Here is an 18,373-nt window from a genome sequence, read left to right as displayed (position 1 = left end):
GTATGCAGGATAAACGGTTTGCTTGGGTCAGCAAAGACTAGGACGGGAGCATGAGTTAAGCGAGTAATGATTTCCCGAAAAGCTCTCTCACATCTTTCATCCCACCGCGGCCCAAATGGTTCGAAGGGGCCATAGTGTCTCTGCAAAGGCGGCTTTGGAGGCCTCCGCTTATTCTGGGTCTTAGATTTGTTCTTGTTGGACTGGTATCCCCTGGTAAGATCATTCAGAGGTTTTACAATCGTAGCATAGTTCTTCACAAATCTGCGGTAGTAACCACTAAATCCAAGAAACGTCTTGAGTTCTCTGTAGTTAATGGGACGTGGCCAGGTAGTGAGTGCTTCTATTTTATCGGGGTCAGTACTCACACCCTCTTGGGACACGATGTGACCTACATACTTCACTGAGGTTTGGCAGAACTGGCATTTATCAATTGAAAGCTTCAAACCGTATGCCTCCAACCTGTCGAGCACTTTAAGAAGTCTTTCTTCATGTTCCTCCAGGGTTCTTCCAAACACAATCAGGTCATCCAAGTAAACTAACACCTGCAGTAAATTCATGTCTCCCACGACTTTTTCCATAAGACGTTGAAATGTGGCAGGTGCTCCAGAAATCCCTTGGGGCATGCGTTCGAACTGATAAAACCCTAATGGGCAGATGAAGGCTGTCTTCTCCTTATCTTCTTCACCCAGAGGGATCTGGTAGTATCCACTCCGAAGATCCAACACAGAGAACCACTGACTACCCAGCAAACAGTCCAAGGCATCTTGTACTCGAGGCATGGTGTACTGATCAACTGTAGTGCGCCTGTTTAGGGTGCGGTAGTCAATACACATCCGGATTTTTCCACTCTTCTTACGAACGACCACAATGGGTGAGGCATAGGGGCTTCGTGACTCTGTGATGATACCATTTGCGATCAGCTCTTGAAGATGATGGCGCACGTCTTCCATCTCAGAGAGGGCAATCCTCCTAGACCTCTCCCTGAAGGGTCGGGGATCTTGTAGCCTGATATGGTGTTCCACTCCCTTTGCACATCCCACGTCCCACTCATGTAGTGAGAACACCTTGGATCTCTTGCAAAGCTTCTTCCTCAGGCGATCCTTCCACTCCTCAGACAGCGGTGAGTCCCCGAAGTCAAACTTCGCAGGATCTATCATTGGAACTTCAGCTTCACACTGGGGTCTCACAACGCTTTCAGGCTCAAAAATGTCTGCAATCTTCTGCCCTGGTTTTACAAACACATCACGGCGTGTTTCATTAGCAACCAGTATCGTCACCTCCTCCTGGGCTTCAGCAGGTAGGGTTATGACTCCGCTGAGAACCAGCACTCCTTCTGGGAGCCCTCCCTTGGTTGGCTGCTCTACCACAGCTAATGTTTCCTTACTGCCTTTTAGGCAGGTACTCCTGACAATCACCTCCTTTTCTGACATGGCAGGCACCACTAAAGGGACCGGGCCCGCATACCTCAGTGCTCCGACTGGCAAATCAGGCATCACTTTTCTCGTGTCCTCAATTTTTCTGTAAGCCTCGGCACAGTGTGTGTGTATCACCAAGGTATTCAGATATTGGTCTCCTGCTTGCTGTCTGCAGTAATCGGCCAGTATCCTAAAGAGGCTGGAGTTGGTCCCTATTAGCACAGACACATCAGAGGCTCCTTTGGGGTCAGGGCATATTAAAGCAGCAGTGTCCACCTCCTGTCTTACCCCAGCAATCTCTTCTGGGAATTCCAGGTGTACTATGACATAGCCCTGATAAGGGTATTCATCCATGCTGAGGCCACACAGACCAATGCCAGTCAGTGGCTGTATGGGCAGGTGCCTAAGCATCTGTTGGTAGAATGACTGAAATATAATAGTCACTTGAGATCCAGTGTCAAGCACAGCTTTACACTCCGCCCCTTCAATCCTCACCATGACCTCTGCTCGAGGCCCTATCAGTCCTGCAGGGATCCCAGCTGGTTGGTCTCTTCTGGGGGAATCTTCAAATCCTCTAGGCCTAGATGGTCTCTGTCCCCGGACCTTCTGGCAGCTACTGGATCTCTCCCAACTGATCCTCAGCTTTTCATACACTAAGGAGGGGTTCTCTTCCTTATGGCAGTTAGCAGCACTGTGCCCATCCTGACCACACCGGTAGCAAAAGAAGTGTCCTTTCCCCATTCGGCGAGGTGGGACGGTGACTCTAGATACTGACTTCTCTATCATCACAGTCTGAGGCTCCTTATTCCGGGAAGTCTTAGCTTGGTCAATGATGCTTTGCAGCTCAGCTATCCGTTCTGTCAGGACCTGCATTTGTTGGGCAAGTTCCTCTGTGGTGCTCACCATCAGTACACTGGCCATTGGCGGTGGTGTCGTACTGGCTCGTTCCAATGTTTGGGCTTCCCAACACTCGCTGGCTGCCTGCCTTTCTTCTTCTTCCCTGACCTCCTTTATCAGCTGGGAGTAACTTGGGGGATGTTCCTGCCGTTCTCTTAGTCGGAGATGAAGTAGGATTGGGTTCCGATACTGAGTCCCTCTTACAACTTGAGCCAGTCTGGTCTGATCCATCTGCTCAGCAGTCACTGCTCCCCTCATAACAGCTCTCTGAAGTAGTCTCTCCAGCCTCTGTATGTAGGCTGAAATTTTCTCACCCCTTTGCTGTCGAGAATTAATGAATTTACAGTAACTGTCCTCAGGGCCCTCTACGCTCCCAAAGGTATTATCAAGGGCCTCTAGGCAGTCCTTCACACTGACCTCAGGGTCAGTGAGCTTCAGGGTGCGAATTACATCTAATGCTGGGCCACTAAGGCTCTCTATTAGACATCGTCGCTTTTCTACATCGGGTACGGCCCACTCCCACAGCATTTCAGTAGTATGCTCCGACCAAAGTTCAAACTCCTCTTCCCCATCAAATAACCTTAACTTACGACAAGAGTTTGACGTAGCATAGGCCAACACAATCTTTTCCAATATATGCCCCAGTGCTTTTGCCCAATCATAGGCTGAGTCTGCCGCCCCTGAGCTAGAGGCTGCAGGACTGGGGCCCAACAAACCCGACATATTAGCCATTATACAAACAGTAGTTTCCTCAAAATATAAACATAATTATTTCCCAATACAGTGGAACACTCAACAAGTGCTTGCGAGGGGTACTGACCCAGGGATCCTGGACGAGCCCCCAAAAATGTAACCCTTCTGCCCCTCTAGTTGGCAGCAACAAGGGCCGGGTTCAGTATCCAGGGGTTCCGTTTCAGTAACACAATGCATAACCGGCTCGAGCCCCCACCCAGTGACCTGGGACACTCACATACCACACCCCCCTGGGCGCCTCTAGGAGGCAATACTTCCCCTCTCGCAAGCACGGAGTCTGAGTGTAGCAAAATCTTTTTTAATAAAGGAAGGAATCAATGCGGCATCCCATTGGAGAAACACCACAAACAGGGTTATAACACATACCATAAACAAAAACCCACCTCCAAGTACGTTTGGCACTGTCCTTTTTCCGCTTAGGGTTTTAAGTCCAATCACCCCAAAGTCCAACAACCCAAAAGTCTCTGGTCAATGCCACCCCAGAGTTCGAGAGTCTATCTGTAGAGGTCCCTCCCCCCAGCCTGGGTAGAAAGGGGCACCTTACGTGGTCCAGGGCCAACTGCCCTGCCTCTCCGTGGGTTCTGCTTCCGCCTTCTCCACGAACTGCTCCGCTTCACCAGCCGCTCCACTCTGCTCCTCCAGCCGTCCTCAGGAACTGCTCCGCTCCACCAGCTGCTCTGCTCCATGAGCTGCTCTGCAAAACTGCTCGGCTCCGCTCACTCTGTGGGCCGCTCCACCCGTCCCGCAGCTACTCCGCTCTGCCAGCCACTCTGCCACCAGCTGTCCCGTGATCCGCTCCAGCCGTCCCCGCAACTGCTCCACTCCGCCAGCTGCTCTGTTCCACAGCATATCTTCAGGCTCCCCCACTAGCTAGCACAATGCTCAGTGCTCTCAGCTAAGTCATTTCAGCTTTTTTGTGATTTCAACTCTTAGTGATCTCAGCTCTTAGTGGGGGAGCCCCAGTGCTAGTGCACCATTAGCCCAAAGTGAGTTCAGCTCAGCAACCTGTATTTAGATTCTTGAGGGAATAAAAAAAATCAACTCTGACATTCTACAGTGGAGAGAGGAGGGGGTGCAACTGGTGCTTCTGGCTCCACAAGGAGCCTGCACCACCAGGCACAGATACCTGTCCCCAGCCTCTCTACTTCACTGGGTTTTGGAACCCATGATCCTTGTCTAGCAAGTACCACCCAACTGAGGGTGAGTCATTTGTCACCAAGCAGTCCCACCGCTCAGCAATCTGGGATAGGGTAGGCGTGTCTATGCAAATAAACTCTCTGACATTCTTTCCACCAGATGTCAGGGTAGAGCTTATCCTGACTCTGCTTACATAAGCATTACTGCCTTAGAAGGATGAAGAAAATATCATTGTAGAATGACAATACATAATAAAATATGTCCTTCCCTTTCTCTTTTCCCCCAAGCCCCATTTTCTGTTTGTTTTTGAGTTGAGAGTTTCATTAACCTAAAACATTCACCTAGTAGTGCAGTTCTTTCGGAGTAATAGTCACTGCAGATCTCTCGGAGTCTGAGATAATCTCATTAAACCACTGAAGAATTTCTCTGGGGAGCCAAGCACAGTAGCTCAGAAACAAATAAAATCAGTACAGCATACTAAATACCAACTACATGATTGAAGCTAAAAACACTTAATTATATTAGTTAATTTCATTTAGTTTGTACCACGATGAACTGGCCCTTTAAGAAGCATGGTCCAGCTCTGCGTGGTTACTGATTTCAGCTTAGAAGAGGAGATTTTGGAGACTCTAATTCCAAGGGATCATGGGTACCATAGGCCTGAGAACAAGGTGTGCTGGGAAAGGAGGCAGAGATGTAAGTAAGATCCCTTAATTCATAAAGGGAACAAAACCGTTCTTGGGACTCTTCAGATGAAAGGGGGGCAGCAGCTCTGGGAGAGACCTAAAGGGACAGGGCTGTGTAAAGAACCACATGTCAGGGGTGATGCTCTGACTAGAAAGCCAGAGTGATCCAACCCGAGAGGAGAATCAAGGGGCTGGGTATCTCTGTTATACTCCCGAGAGGGGAGTAGAAATAAATAACTCTTTTTTAAGGTGGACTTCTGGCTGGTGGTTGAACTGTCCTTATGCTGGAAAGAGGGCTAAATTAACTTGATTTGAGAGGGAAACTGAAGCAGCAACTGCTGTGTTATAACTAGGAGGTAAGCCATAGCAGCAAAGATTCATTGTCCCTCTACGGGAAACATTAAATTCCCCATAGCTATATAGTTCCAAGCAAGCTGATGTTAAGAGGTACTTTATGTAAAAATAATCTAAAAAGCTGATTCATGCCCAGCTGCACACACTCTTCTCAAAATCATAACAAGGAAAGCATTTTCTCCTAGCTACATGAATGGAAAATCTGTGTGGCCATTAACACCTGATCACTGGATGTCTTTGGAGCTCCTAAGAATGGTAACAAATGAGTTGTGACAGGGCTGATTTCCTTGGCTATGAGGTTTACATTATTTAAGTGACTTTGGAATTGACAATGATTTAATCATGCTTTGCAGGTATCTAATGCATTTATTGCTTTGGTGCACACAGTATGTGAAAGCAAACCAAGATTTCAGCCATTAATAACGGTCTTCCCTCTAGACTTTTCATTAATCTTTGTCATTTGTTTCCCTATACACGATCACCCCAGCCCTGCGTCTGGATCACAAGATGAAAGATCATTGTTGCATTAAAGCGCCTCCCTACAGGCCTGTGGCAGTGCCCATTGGGTTGGACCTCATAGGGTGGGAAACTGGATCTGCTGGCATCAAGAGCACCATTTGGCCAAAAGGCCTAATTTTGCTCAAGCAGCAAATAATTATACACTTCTTTTGACTGTATTTTTAAACCCAAATCAAAACAGAATTGAAAAGCCTTTATCAATTTAGCGTTAGAAAATATAGCAAAAAAGCTACTGACTAAAAGATCTTGGTATACTAGCAGATGCCCATGATTTGAGAAGAGAAAACCCCAATCCGTTTTCAGGGATCTGAAAATTATACAACATTGAAGTCACTTTTATTAAAATGTGCTTATAGCTGCAGCACCCACAAGCTCCAGTCAGCATCAGGGTCCCATAGAGTTGGTGCTGTATATACATAGGAACACGTGAGCCCTGTCCCAAATTGATGTTAGTTCAGAAATCAGTTAGGGTTCCTGTTTGTAGGATCTGGTGCTTAAGTTCAGTTCGAAGAGCTATACAGGGGCACACCGGACTGGGCTATCTAACCAGTGCACAGCAGTGTCATACAGGTGGAGCACTGTACAACTTATAGTAGTATGAGCATGTTTGCCCAGGGTCAGATTCTTTACTTCTTGAAAACTGAAACTCAAGTTTATAGCAGACTTTTTGTCAGAAAATTCTAACAGAAGGTGTGCAGTAAGGATTGCTGGTGAATTCCACCTGCAGGTCAGGTTGGTTGTCATCTTCAACTGGGCCCAGTGTGGGGAGCAATTCTCATTAAAGCTGGTTGAAAATTTTTGAAATTGTGTCCATTTTGCAGAGTTAAAAATCATCTTAAATCATTAGACACTTTTTTTGCTTAGCAAAAATTAGGGGTTTTGGTAAATGAAAATGTATTTCCAATACTTTTTCATGGTAACAAGAGAAATTCCAAAAGTTATGTTTATTTTAAAAAAAGACTGTTTTTACACCACCACCCCACCCCGCCCCCCCGAGCAAACTCTTTATTTCAAAACAAGGACCCAGCTATCATTCTGACATGCCTGGAATGAACACACTTCTCTCCCATTGCATTTGACTTTGGTCATTGCAGAATCTGACCCTAGATGTTATTTTGATTTGGAGCAATGCCTCTCCTGCTCACAAATGACAGAAACTACTTTCACAGGGCCTGATCCAGTTCACCTTGAAATCTATGGGGACCCCTCTGTTATCACTGAGAGCTTGATTGGGTCTACAATGAAGGCAACTCCTCTCTCTTTCTCACTCTTTGGGTATGTCTACACTACGGGATTATTCCAATTTTACATAAACCGGTTTTGTAAAACAGATTATATAAAGTCGAGTGCATGCGGTCACACTAAGCACATTAATTCGGTGGTGTGCATCCATAGTTTGAGGCTAGCATCAATTTCTGGAGTATTGCACTGTGGGTAGCTATCCCATAGCTATCCCATAGTTCCCGCAGTCTCCCCCGCCCACTGGAACTCTGGGTTGAGACCCCAATGCATGATGGTGCAAAAACAGTGTCGCGGGTGATTCTGGGTAAATGTCGTCACTCATTCCTTCCTCCGTTAAAGCAATGGCAGACAATCATTTCACGCCCTTTTTCCCTGGATTGCCCTGGGAGACGCCATAACATGGCAACCATGGAGCCCATTCAGCATTTTTTTACTGTCACCATATGTCTACTGGATGTTGCTAACAGACGCGGTACTGCAGCGCTACACAGCAGCATTCATTTGCCTTTGCAAGACAGCAGAGACAGTTATCAGTTCTGTACTGTCTGCTATGCCATTGTAAATTGGCAATGAGATGACAGTTATCAGTCATTCTGTACCGTCTGCTGCTGTCATGGGTGCCCCTGGCTGAGGTCGGCCGGGGGCACAAAGACAAAAATGGGAATGACTCCCCGAGTCACTCTCTCCTTTATGGTATCTAAAAATAGAGTCAGTCCTGCCTAGATTATGTTGCAAGTGTACTAGAGAACCAGTGCACCAGAGAGCACAGCTGCTCCGTGTCAGATCCCACAGAAATGATGAGCTACATGCCATTCTAGGGGGTGCCCCTGCAACAACCCCACCCATTGCTTCTGTGCTCCCCCAACCCTCCTGGGCTACCGTTGCAGTGTCCCCCCATTTGTGTGATGAAGTAATAAAGAAGGCAGGAATAAGAAACACTGACTTGTTAGTGAGATAAAATGAGGGGGAGGAAGCCTCCCGCTGCTATGATAGTCCAGGCAGTACAGAATCTTTTCTTTACACATGAAAGGGAGGGGGCTGATGGAGCTCAGCCCCCAGTTGCTATGATGAAAACAGTTACCAGCCATTCTGTACTATCTACTGGGAATGACCGGGAGTCATTCCTATTTCCACCCAGGTGTCCCCGGCTGACCTCACCTGAGGCCAGCCAGGAGCACTAACGGGATGATGACAAGGACGGCTATCAGTCCTTTTGTACGGTACCGTCTGCCACCGGGGAAGGGAAGGGAGAGGATGCTGCTGTTCACTGCCGCTGCACCGTGTCTACCAGCAGCATGCAGTAGACATACGGTGACATTGAAAAAAGCCAAGAAACGATTTTTTCCCTTTTCTTTCACGGGGGGGTGAAGGGGGGTAAATTAACGAGCTATACTCTGAATCACCCCGGACAATGTGTTTGACCCTACAGGCACTGGGAGCTCAGCCAAGAATGCAAATACTTTTCGGAGACTGCTGTGGACTGTGGGATAGCTGGAGTCCTTAGTACCCCCTCCCTCCCTCCATAAGCATCCATTTGATTCTTTGGCTTTCCGTTACGCTTGTCATGCAGCACTGTGCTGTGGACTCTGTATTATAGCCTGGAGATTTTTTTAAAATGCTTTGGCATTTCGTCTTCTGTAACGGAGCTCTGATAGAACAGATTTGTCTCCCCATACAGCGATCAGATCCAGTATCTCCCGCACGGTCCATGCTGGAGCTCTTTTTGGATTTGGGACTGCATCGCCACCCGTGCTGATCAGAGCTCCACGCAGGGCAAACAGGAAATGCAATTCAGAAGTTCGCGGGGCTTTTCCTGTCTACCTGGCAACTGCATCCGAGTTCACATTGTTGTCCAGAGCAGTCACAATGGTGCACTGTGGGATACTGCCTGGAGGCTAATACCGTCGATTTGTGGCCACACTAACCCTAATTCGATATGGTAATATCGCTTTCAGAGCTACTCCTCTCGTCAGGGAGGAGTACAGAAACCGGTTTAAAGAACCCTTTATATCGATATAATGGGCCTCGTTGTGTGGATGGGTGCAGCATTAAATCAGTTTAACGCTGCTAAAATCGGTTTAAACGCATAGTGTAGACTAGGCCTCTCTCTCTCTCTCTCTCCCCTCACCTCCCAAACCAGACACAGGAAATCATGTTAGAAATTTAGAACAGACTTTTGTTTTGCTGATAGCTGACAGACACCTTTTAAAAGAGACTCTCACTGGCAAGTGCTGTTTAACCGTAAAGGTAACCACAGGACTCTAATTACTATCTTGATTATGATAACTGCATCTTGAATGCTAGTGCTTTCCTTTGTCCTACTGTAAAGGAAAAGCAACACCAGGTATTGCAGAACAACCTTTCCATTCTGCAGAAGGTGATCTTCCCTCTGTATCACTCTTGAACCAATGCCCCAGCAGAGTATTAAGGTAGCCAGCTGACAGGAGTTCTGTCTTTCAGATTTAATTTAATTCTCACAAGTAGTTAACAGTTTAGGTTTAAAGATCCTATGGTAGACTTCTGTAATAGTCAGGGTGTCCTGACTGGTTTGCACTTATGTAACTGTATCCTGACTACAGTTACATATCCAGACTGTATCTGAATTTCCCCCTGCAATAGTAGTTGGCTACAATATTCACATTCAACTTCCGCCTGTAATTGTTGTGCTCCAGTAAACACCTCTGTTAGGTAAACCAAGTGATCTGTCTATAAGCCACTAATAATGACTCATAAATTTTTGAATGCACTATATACATATAAGCTACTCTGTTAGTGCAAGCAAGTTTCAGACCCTTTGTATGGAGGTATTTATATCTACCACACGTCCTGTGCTGCTGTTGGCAAAGTGGATCCCTGCAGAAATGAGCCAAAAAGCACAATTTGATCTGCACTCTTCGTATGAGGCCAACAAGCGTCTGTCATGCCCCAAAGTCAAAACTGTAGGAAAAGGAACGATCAGTTTCTCTAAAGTAGAGAAGAAGCATGAATGAGATCATCTCTTCCATCACCACCAAGTGCTATTGTTAGCAGGGCAGAGGAAAACCCACATCTCCAGTTGAGAGGAATTTTAGAAATTGCATTGCAGGAACAAATGACTGGTTTATCTCATCCCATATCTGACAGTGGCCAGTGTTTTTAGAAGAACATATAAACATCCCATGAGGTATTTGATTGTGAGGTTGGAGGGAAAATGAGAAAAGTGGAAAGAGAGGAAATGGAAGCCTAATGTGGAAGAAAATGTAGCTTGTATCAATTCCATTAGAGAAATTGCTTGAGTAGCTTAACCATGTGCAAAATGACGTCTCCTATTATCAAGGTTAAGAAGACGTGAGGTGATTACATGAATAATGGCACTGGTAGCACAGACAGCTTTGGCTTACACGCCTGATCTTTCCCAAGTTGTCAGGACTCAGCGGCTCTGTCTGAAGCAGACAGTAAGAAGAGTCCCTTTGTAAAGGAAACGAGCGATTAGGAGGCATGAGCTATTAGATATTTGAGGGAGGGAATGCTAAGGCTTTTCACAATTCTGCTTTCACCAGTACTCCTGCTCTGTCATGCCCAGTGCACAGATTTTTCCCAGGCCTTCTTCCAGTTCCATACTCAGCCTGAAACCAAAAGTGCCCAAAAAGGTATCTGAACATTTACACACCAGGTGTGTGTGTGTGTGTGTGTAGCTACAACTTCAGTGTGCTGCAGCTTTCTCTGTAAGAATTCTGCCATCTAGGGCTCTGATCTGTGAGAGGATATTTGACATAGAGGATCACAGAGTAAGACATCTCAACTTTCTCTCTCATGGAGGCTTTATAGTCATTATTTGTCTTGCTGAATCTGAAATATGTCTTCCATATGGAATGGGCATGCTGTACTCACTACCTATGGAAGACAACTCAGGGTAGGCGGCTGGGCTGCTGATTTTAGATCCAGAACCTCACATTGCCAAAGTTCATGGGTGCTCATATCTGGCTACAGCTCTAATTTAAAAAGAGCTAGATTCTAGAATGGGCAATGGCTGAAAGGCACTACTTATCTTCTTTGACCTCTATTTTCTCTAGGCCTGGCTAGGTGTTTGGAGCTATCTTCTAGCACTGTGAGAACCCTGTGATGAGAGATGTATATGGAAAGAGGTTATGTAAGGAGTGGGGTTGAACTGCACCTGTACAGTTTCTACATGGTAACAGAAGCCTGACAATGATGATTTAAATGTCAGTGTTGATAAATATTTCACTTTTGCTGTAAGCACATGAAGGATGATCCTATTGGCCCTGATCTAAATTCCATTGAAGTGAATGGGAGTGTCTCAGTTGACATCAATTGGCTTTAGATTGGGTTATTAAGAAGAACTTCCCAATCATCTGTGCATGGCATCTGTCTTCTGAGGCAGCTGGTTTGTGCATGGAGCTTAGGAGAGCATCACTACTTTATTTTTATCAGTTCAACCCCTGACACTGAAAGAGACTTTGATAACCTGAGACTTATTCAGAGTGGGGACGGGGCATGCTCAGGGGCTGGAGCGGAATCATGTCTGGGGCTGCTGGTCCCACTGATCAACTCCTCCTCCTCTCTCCCAGTGCCTCCTGCACACCCTGGAACATCTGTTCCCTGGCATGCAGGAGGCACTGGGAGGGAAGGGGCAGAAAGAGGTGGGAAAAAGGAGGGGCAGGAGTGGAGTGGGGGAGGGAAGAGGTAGGGCCTTGGGGGAAGGGATGGAGTAGGGGCAGGGGCAGGGGCTGAGTGGGGCAACTTGGGGGTCTGTGAAAAAATTTAAATCAAAATGAGGGTCCTCAGGTTGATAAAATTTGAGAACCGCTGCTCTAGCTGATACATCAGTGGTGCACCCCTTAAGGGTGTTTGCCTATCTAGTTGACTCAACAGCCTTTTTAAAAAAAAAACACACATGAATCTGTATCCAAATGTTTTCCAATTCATTTAATCAGCCAATATTACCAGCTCAGAGTAACTGAAGTGTAAGTCAATTCTGGACAAACTGTTATATTTTTTACAGCCAAGTTCTAGGATCTGTGTGGAGCCCAAGTAAATGGATTGCATAAAGGCAGACACAAAGTCTAATTCTGCTGAAATGCAAAACCTCTAAACTCAGTTTGTATTATATTCTAACCAAAGTGTTATTGGAATGAGTCCTTCTAACTGGGCTGTCTTTCATCAGGCTAACCAATGAACAGGTCATTTCTAAATAAACTGCTACTGTCCATGCAAAATATGTGAGCCACTCTGTAAGTTAGTGGCCATTCTACAATTTTTCTAGAAATGGGAATTGAATTAGAATGAAAAAATATTTTATTCTTTAAGAGGCACAATATCCCCTAAGTCTAAACCATCATTATAAATCCAATTTTATTCATGTCCATTCCATCCCCTCTTTCTCTCCCATTTCCTGACAGTTTTGAAAACCTGCTTTCTTGTTTCCAAACCAACAAGACTTGTCTAGTCATCAGCAGAACCCCTTGTATTCTACAACTCTGTGGCTGCAGAATCCAGCTCTTGCTGGAAAATTGTGCTTTGAAATCTAAGCTTTGTTGCTTGAATTACACTTCTAGCCCTCACAATGTGAAAATAACTTTCCAAATGTGAATTGAGTGCCAACCAGTACACTGCTTTTCTGTGTCTGAAAACAGCCTAAACTAGCTGAGACACCAGAACTGAGGTGTTCACTGTCCAGTTCATTTCACTGGGAAGTTTCCTGTAAACCCTCATTTAAGTGCCAACAGCCAATCACTTTGCTACTTATGCCTTCCAAAGTATGAAGACCCGACCCTCCCAACATCTCCTGCTGACAAAACCTCCAGCTTCCCCCTGCCAACTGCTGTGAAGCATGTTTTGTCCATACAAATATCTATGCATATTGAAAATGGAACATGTAGAGTTTGGGGTTGGGACTCAGTCTATCTGCGTTGCACTGGACACTGGGATCCATGCAGCAGCACATAGATGCTAGTTGAACATTTTGCAGGAGAAGATGCAATGTGGACCCTGGGGAAATTATTTTGATTTTTTATATATATTTCTGGAATTTTATGTTACTTCATTTTATGTATGGGGGGGCTAGGTCCTGCCCTGGTGCGAGGTTGCAGAGTAAGTCTTCAGTGGCAGCTCCTTTCCAACCCCATGCTCTGGGAGTTGCAACCTGGTGTATGGGGTCGCAGTGCTACTCAAGTTTGACTTGGCTGCCCCTCTGTCATCATGGCAGAAGGACAGCTGGGCCACACCTGAGACACTGTGACCCCTTGTGCCAGGTTGCAATGCCACTTACTCAAATTTGACCCAGGTGCCTGCCGCTCCCAGTCATGATGCTGCTGTGGGGTGAGTGTTCACATTTTTAATATCTTTTTGTTGATGTTCTATTTCATGTTATTTTGCATGTCTGAAAAGTACAGAGCTCTAACACTATGCAAACTTTGTTCAGATAAAAATTCCCACTGATGTCAAGGGGCTTGATCCTCCACTACCTTGTACTTTACATAATCGTTTATCTCTATGCAAAATTACTAGCATGAGCAGTACCAATTTACAACTGATTTGTGCAGGTACAAATTGCTACACAAGATGCAAGCCAGTGGAGAATCAAGCTCAGTGGAACTGGAGGACTTAGCCCAAAAACCCACTCACAAAAGAACTTTAGTGCAAAGTGGAATGCCATGCCAAAATATAGAAAACTAATCTAGTTAAGATTGTTAGTCTGTCTTTTTGTTCGTTTAAAAAAAAATCCCATGGGAAATAGACATCCTGCCTGAGTCTTCTGTTTAATAAAAGCATGTAAAGGCTTGTGAAGAAAACTATACTTTGGGGTACAATTTAAATCAAACACCAGTAACTCAGAGACAAACATCTCTGACATTTTAAAAAAAATTCGCCCACAACTTATCTTTTGTTTGCCAATCACTAGGTGTTTGCCTGCCATATATATATAGGCACTATCTCCTTTGTCTTAAATGCCATTATGTTTACTTCTAATGGTAACAATCAACAACTGGTGGTAGGCATTTCTGTATGGTAATGAAGGTAATAATGCTGTCTACAATTGACACCATTGGCGCCAAGTTTCAACCCCTATCCCATCCTCCTAGCACAACAAGAAACAGGCCAAAAAGCTCTCATCTGCCTTCCACTCATTGTAGCAGATGGGAAATAGTGGGGCTTTGCAACTTCCCAACCTGCCCAGGGCCTAATCTTGCATGGTGCAAATGAAGTTGATGGGAATTGGAGCCATTTGACACCTTGCAGGATTAGACCCATAAGAAGAATAGACAGGCTGTGTGGCCTCCTAAACCTGCAGAATCCCACACAAGATTCACTAGGAAATCCTACAGATGTCAGGCCAAGTAAAGCTTGTGTGCAAGCAAAGTGACTCTGCACTACTGCCCAGCCTTCTTTTGTGGCAGCATGGTTCACTTGGGAGCCATGCTGCTATTTGTTCTCCAGTCCCCAAGAAAACATTGGGGAGGTTTCAGTGTGGAGGAGCAGCAGCAGAAGAAAAATGCTAGTCCAATCGGCCTTCTCCTACAATGCAGGATTGATGGGGTAGCCAATACCAGGTTGGTGGTTCTTTGCTGAATCCTCCTTATAACTCTGTAGTCATGTGGTGTGATTTTATCAGGGCCGTAGGAACAAAGAACGTGGCCCCCTCCGAACATATGTCCGGGGCCCCTTGCAATGCAGAAACGATAAAAAACTAAACAACTAAATTAATAACATTTATCCGCCGACCGCCATTATGAACGCAAATACACATTCTTTGAATGGATCCAACTAAAATTCGAAACTGACCGACAGACAACTGATGTAGCCAACAGCATTATGATGTATCATAATGACTTCACAGTTTTGTCAGTAAAACTGACATGGATTTGCAATCGCGTCAATGAATGTCACTTACCTAGTTATACCTTACTTTTTTTTGCCACTTTTAGGGGCCCCCTTCCTTGCGGGGCCCCCTCCGGTTGGAGGGTACGGAGGGCACTCGCTATGCCTCTGGATTTTATTTCCATCTGTAGTTCTTAAATCACTTAACAGGAGCGATTAAATGACAAGGAAACTGATGCACAGAGAACTTACTTATCCAGGGTCAGAGGTGAAATAGTTGCTAATAGTAAAATATCACTAGTAGATCTGTTATCCTGAGAAACAGGCAACTACTTACTTCATTTGAATTGACAGTGCTTGTTACCTCCTACGAGGTGCTCAGCACCTTGCAATATCGAGCCTTAAAGTGTGCACATCCCATTGTCAGTACTGAAGAGATTTTCAGGTCATACACTGATGCACAATTACCTGGGTCCAGACCTGATCCTACTGAAGTCCTTTAGGAACACACTTGACATCATCTGAGCTATTAATAATTGCGTGTGACAGCCCCTTACAGCCTTGCTCAGGGATGAGGGCCCTACTGTGGTAGGTGCTGTGTACACACCTAGTGAAAACCCTGCCCCAAAGTGCATACAATATATCCCAGACATAGGTCCTTGCTTTCATCCCATGTGTTGCAGGGGGGTGAAGACATGCAAATAGTATAAACGTTACTCACTTAAAAGTTGTTTGTGCGAAGCAGTCAAGTTTATGTTCTCGTACCAGAAAGGGTTCATCAGAGGGAAGCATTTGCTCCTAGCTAACAGAGAAGTGGGGAAATAGTATGTGAAGTTTGTATTGCAAATGAAAATAGAAGACTTTAGAGTGTGTTCTCCTCAACTCGTGCATACAGATCCTGCTATGTCCTCCCCTTAATCAGTTATTTTTGTGTGCTGAGAATAAGAGTGAGAATTTCAGTACTGGCCTAAATGTGTTCTCACTGGGTGAAATCCTTGTCATTGAAGTCAGGAGGGCCAAACGCTCATTGATTTCAATGGTGCTAAGATTTGCTGAATGGGAGCAAAGGTCAACCCTGATGCTTTTGAAAATCCCACCTGAATACTTTTTCATATCCCAGCAACATCCTTTCTCCTCCCCACTTGATACACATTAATCATTGTGTGTGTTTTGTCTGTGATTTTTTTTAATTTAAATTCATTCAGATATCATGATGATTTGCATGCCTGGAGAAGGTAAATAGAATGGAAAATCCTGTCACACCAGCAAAAGAGTTTATCAGCCTTCCAATATAGACCAAGGCTGTAAAATATGCCCAAGATTCAATTTAACATATATCCTTCTTTAAAATATCACTGTTGGTCATTTTAAATCTTACAATTTGGGGTTAATGTTCAAATTATTTCTTTTATCTAAAAAAAAGGCAAAACTGTCTTAAGTCCCCACCCCCCAGTCAACCCAAGTATTTAAACCCACACAATTTTACATTTTAATCTAGAGGGCATGAGATCCCTTTCTTAATTTTGGTTTCATTTATGATGAAAATGTATACTTTTTTTTTTTAAGTTTTACTTACATAAAAATACATTTGTACTTTTTTTGAAAGGTATTATTGTAAACCCTAAATCTTGGGGCGGGGGAGGAATGAATTATGTTAAGAGCCCGGAACGCTTCATAGGTTCACTCTCTTATTGTCTATTGTGCCTAGTTAGTGCAGCTTTTCTGGTACATATGCCACCTCATCAATTAGTGAGATTTCTACAGTACCTAAATACAGATAAAGAGATGCAACTCTGGCGTTTAATCTTCCGCACTATGCTTATTAGGCCGTGGGAATTGTCATAATGCCTAGGTACTGTGTGTATTTAATAAACCTACTTTCATTAAGGGGGGGGAGTAGCCCCCGTTTCAGGAGTCAGAGACCCTGGGCCGGGGGCAGATTCTCCAGGCAGTGGCAGGGCTGGGGACACGCTCCGTCCAGGAGTGTTGTTCAGTGCGACTCTGCGAGCTGACGCCCAGCCGCCGGGGGCTGTGCCCCGCGAAGGCTGCTGCATGCAGCTGCCCTGCGGATGCCTAGAGGGCCGCGGGGTACTCACGTCTGCAGGTCCGCCAGAGCCCCGAGTGCGAGCTCAGCGCCGCCGAGGAATTGTTTAACCGCTCCAGTTTGGAGGCATCGATGATGTACCAGAAGTCGGTCCCTACGGCTACCACCAGGAAGATGAAACTTAACCCGCCCGCCAGGGCCACGAACACGGCGAGGCCACTTAACTTGATCTCCATGGTGCTGCTGCCTTGGGTCTCCGGCTGCCTAGCGCCTGACGGGGCAGCCCCGGCGCTCAGCCCCTGCCCGGAGCGCGGCCAGCCCTGCTGCGCCCAAACCGGCCCCCTTCGCCGCGGCTCCGCCAGGCTGCCAGCGGGACCCAGCCACGTGCAGCTCCCGCCGCCCCGGCCAGGCGGGAGGCTCGCTTCGCCCGCGAGCTCAGCCACTAGCGCCGCTTGCCGCCTGCAGCCCCGAGCACGGCTGGCAGCGAGCGGAACCGGGCAACTCCCCGGCCAGCAGGCTCTGGACCAGCCCTGGTCTCACCTACCCCTCGCCGGGCGAGGTGCGCTGGGGCTGGGCGCACGGGTCAGCACCACTGACAGCTCCGCCGCAGAGTCTCGCCTGGAGGAAAGGGGCGCGCTGGCCACGTGTAAGGCACGGGAGAGCGCGTAGCAGCCAGATGCAAGGGGGGCAGCTTCCAGCCCAGCTGGCTTTCTTGCTAGGAGCAGTTCCTGCTGCTGGGGAAGATCCTACAACACTCTCCCCTCTGCACTGGCTCTCAGCCCTGCCAGCGTCTCCTGCTCTCCTTGGCAGTTACACTGTATGTGCATCTGGATCTGCCCTGCTCTCCCTCCAGCCTTTCCGTGACAGGCTTGAAGGACCTGTCCAGTGTCCTCACGGCAGCATTAACGGGGGAACTTTCCTGCCCCTCCTGTGCTTGATGTCGGGAGCAGAGGTGCTTTGCAGCAGCAAAGCCCCGGGGACTGGATAAGTGCAACTGAGAGCAATCTTAATCGTGAGCCTCTAGGTCTTCCTTAACAGGTGCATGCCTGCAGCTGTTGTTCGTTCGCTAAGATGTGAAAAAATCATCTTTGTTAACTGGTACTTATATAGCCCTTTTCATCGGTACCTCTCAAAACCGTTTTAAAGGAGGAATGGATTTATTGGGGTAGGGTTGGCATCCAAAGCCTCCCTAACGGATTTAGATACTTATTAGAAAATAATGGGAATTCAGTATCCAGAGCTCCTAGGAGCTTTGAAAATCTCAGCGTAGCTCTCACACAGGAATGGAAAATCTTCCCTTGGTACAAATCAGACTCTTACTTATCAGGAGGATGTGGGAGCGCAGACTAAAATAGCTTGTAAAGGGTTTGGAAATGTTTTCTTACATTTGAACACTTTTGTAGGTCTATTTTTCCAGCTAATTGATGATGAGATGTATTTGATTTGTTTGTTTTTGGTTTTTGTTTTGGTTTTGGTTTGTTTTGGCCTTTCCAAATATAGGTCTGAGT

General features: G+C 46.2%; 1 protein-coding gene across 2 annotated transcripts in view; it reads right to left on the bottom strand.

Annotated features, from left to right (window-relative positions):
• TMEM114 (transmembrane protein 114) overlaps positions 1-17,101 on the bottom strand; it is a 38,693-nt gene extending 21,592 nt beyond the window's left edge. For both annotated transcript variants that reach the window (XM_050966494.1, XM_050966495.1), the window contains exons 1-2: positions 16,918-17,101; positions 15,543-15,623 (exon numbers count right to left, since the gene is read on the bottom strand). In XM_050966494.1, the coding sequence (XP_050822451.1) occupies positions 15,543-15,623; positions 16,918-17,101 (265 nt within the window). The remainder of the gene's footprint in view (positions 1-15,542; positions 15,624-16,917) is intronic.
• Positions 17,102-18,373: the final 1,272 nt, after the last annotated feature.

Source organism: Gopherus flavomarginatus, chromosome 9, assembly GCF_025201925.1.
Source record: "Gopherus flavomarginatus isolate rGopFla2 chromosome 9, rGopFla2.mat.asm, whole genome shotgun sequence".
Lineage (NCBI taxonomy): Eukaryota > Metazoa > Chordata > Testudines > Testudinidae > Gopherus > Gopherus flavomarginatus.
This window is presented reverse-complemented; position numbering and strand designations above follow the sequence as displayed.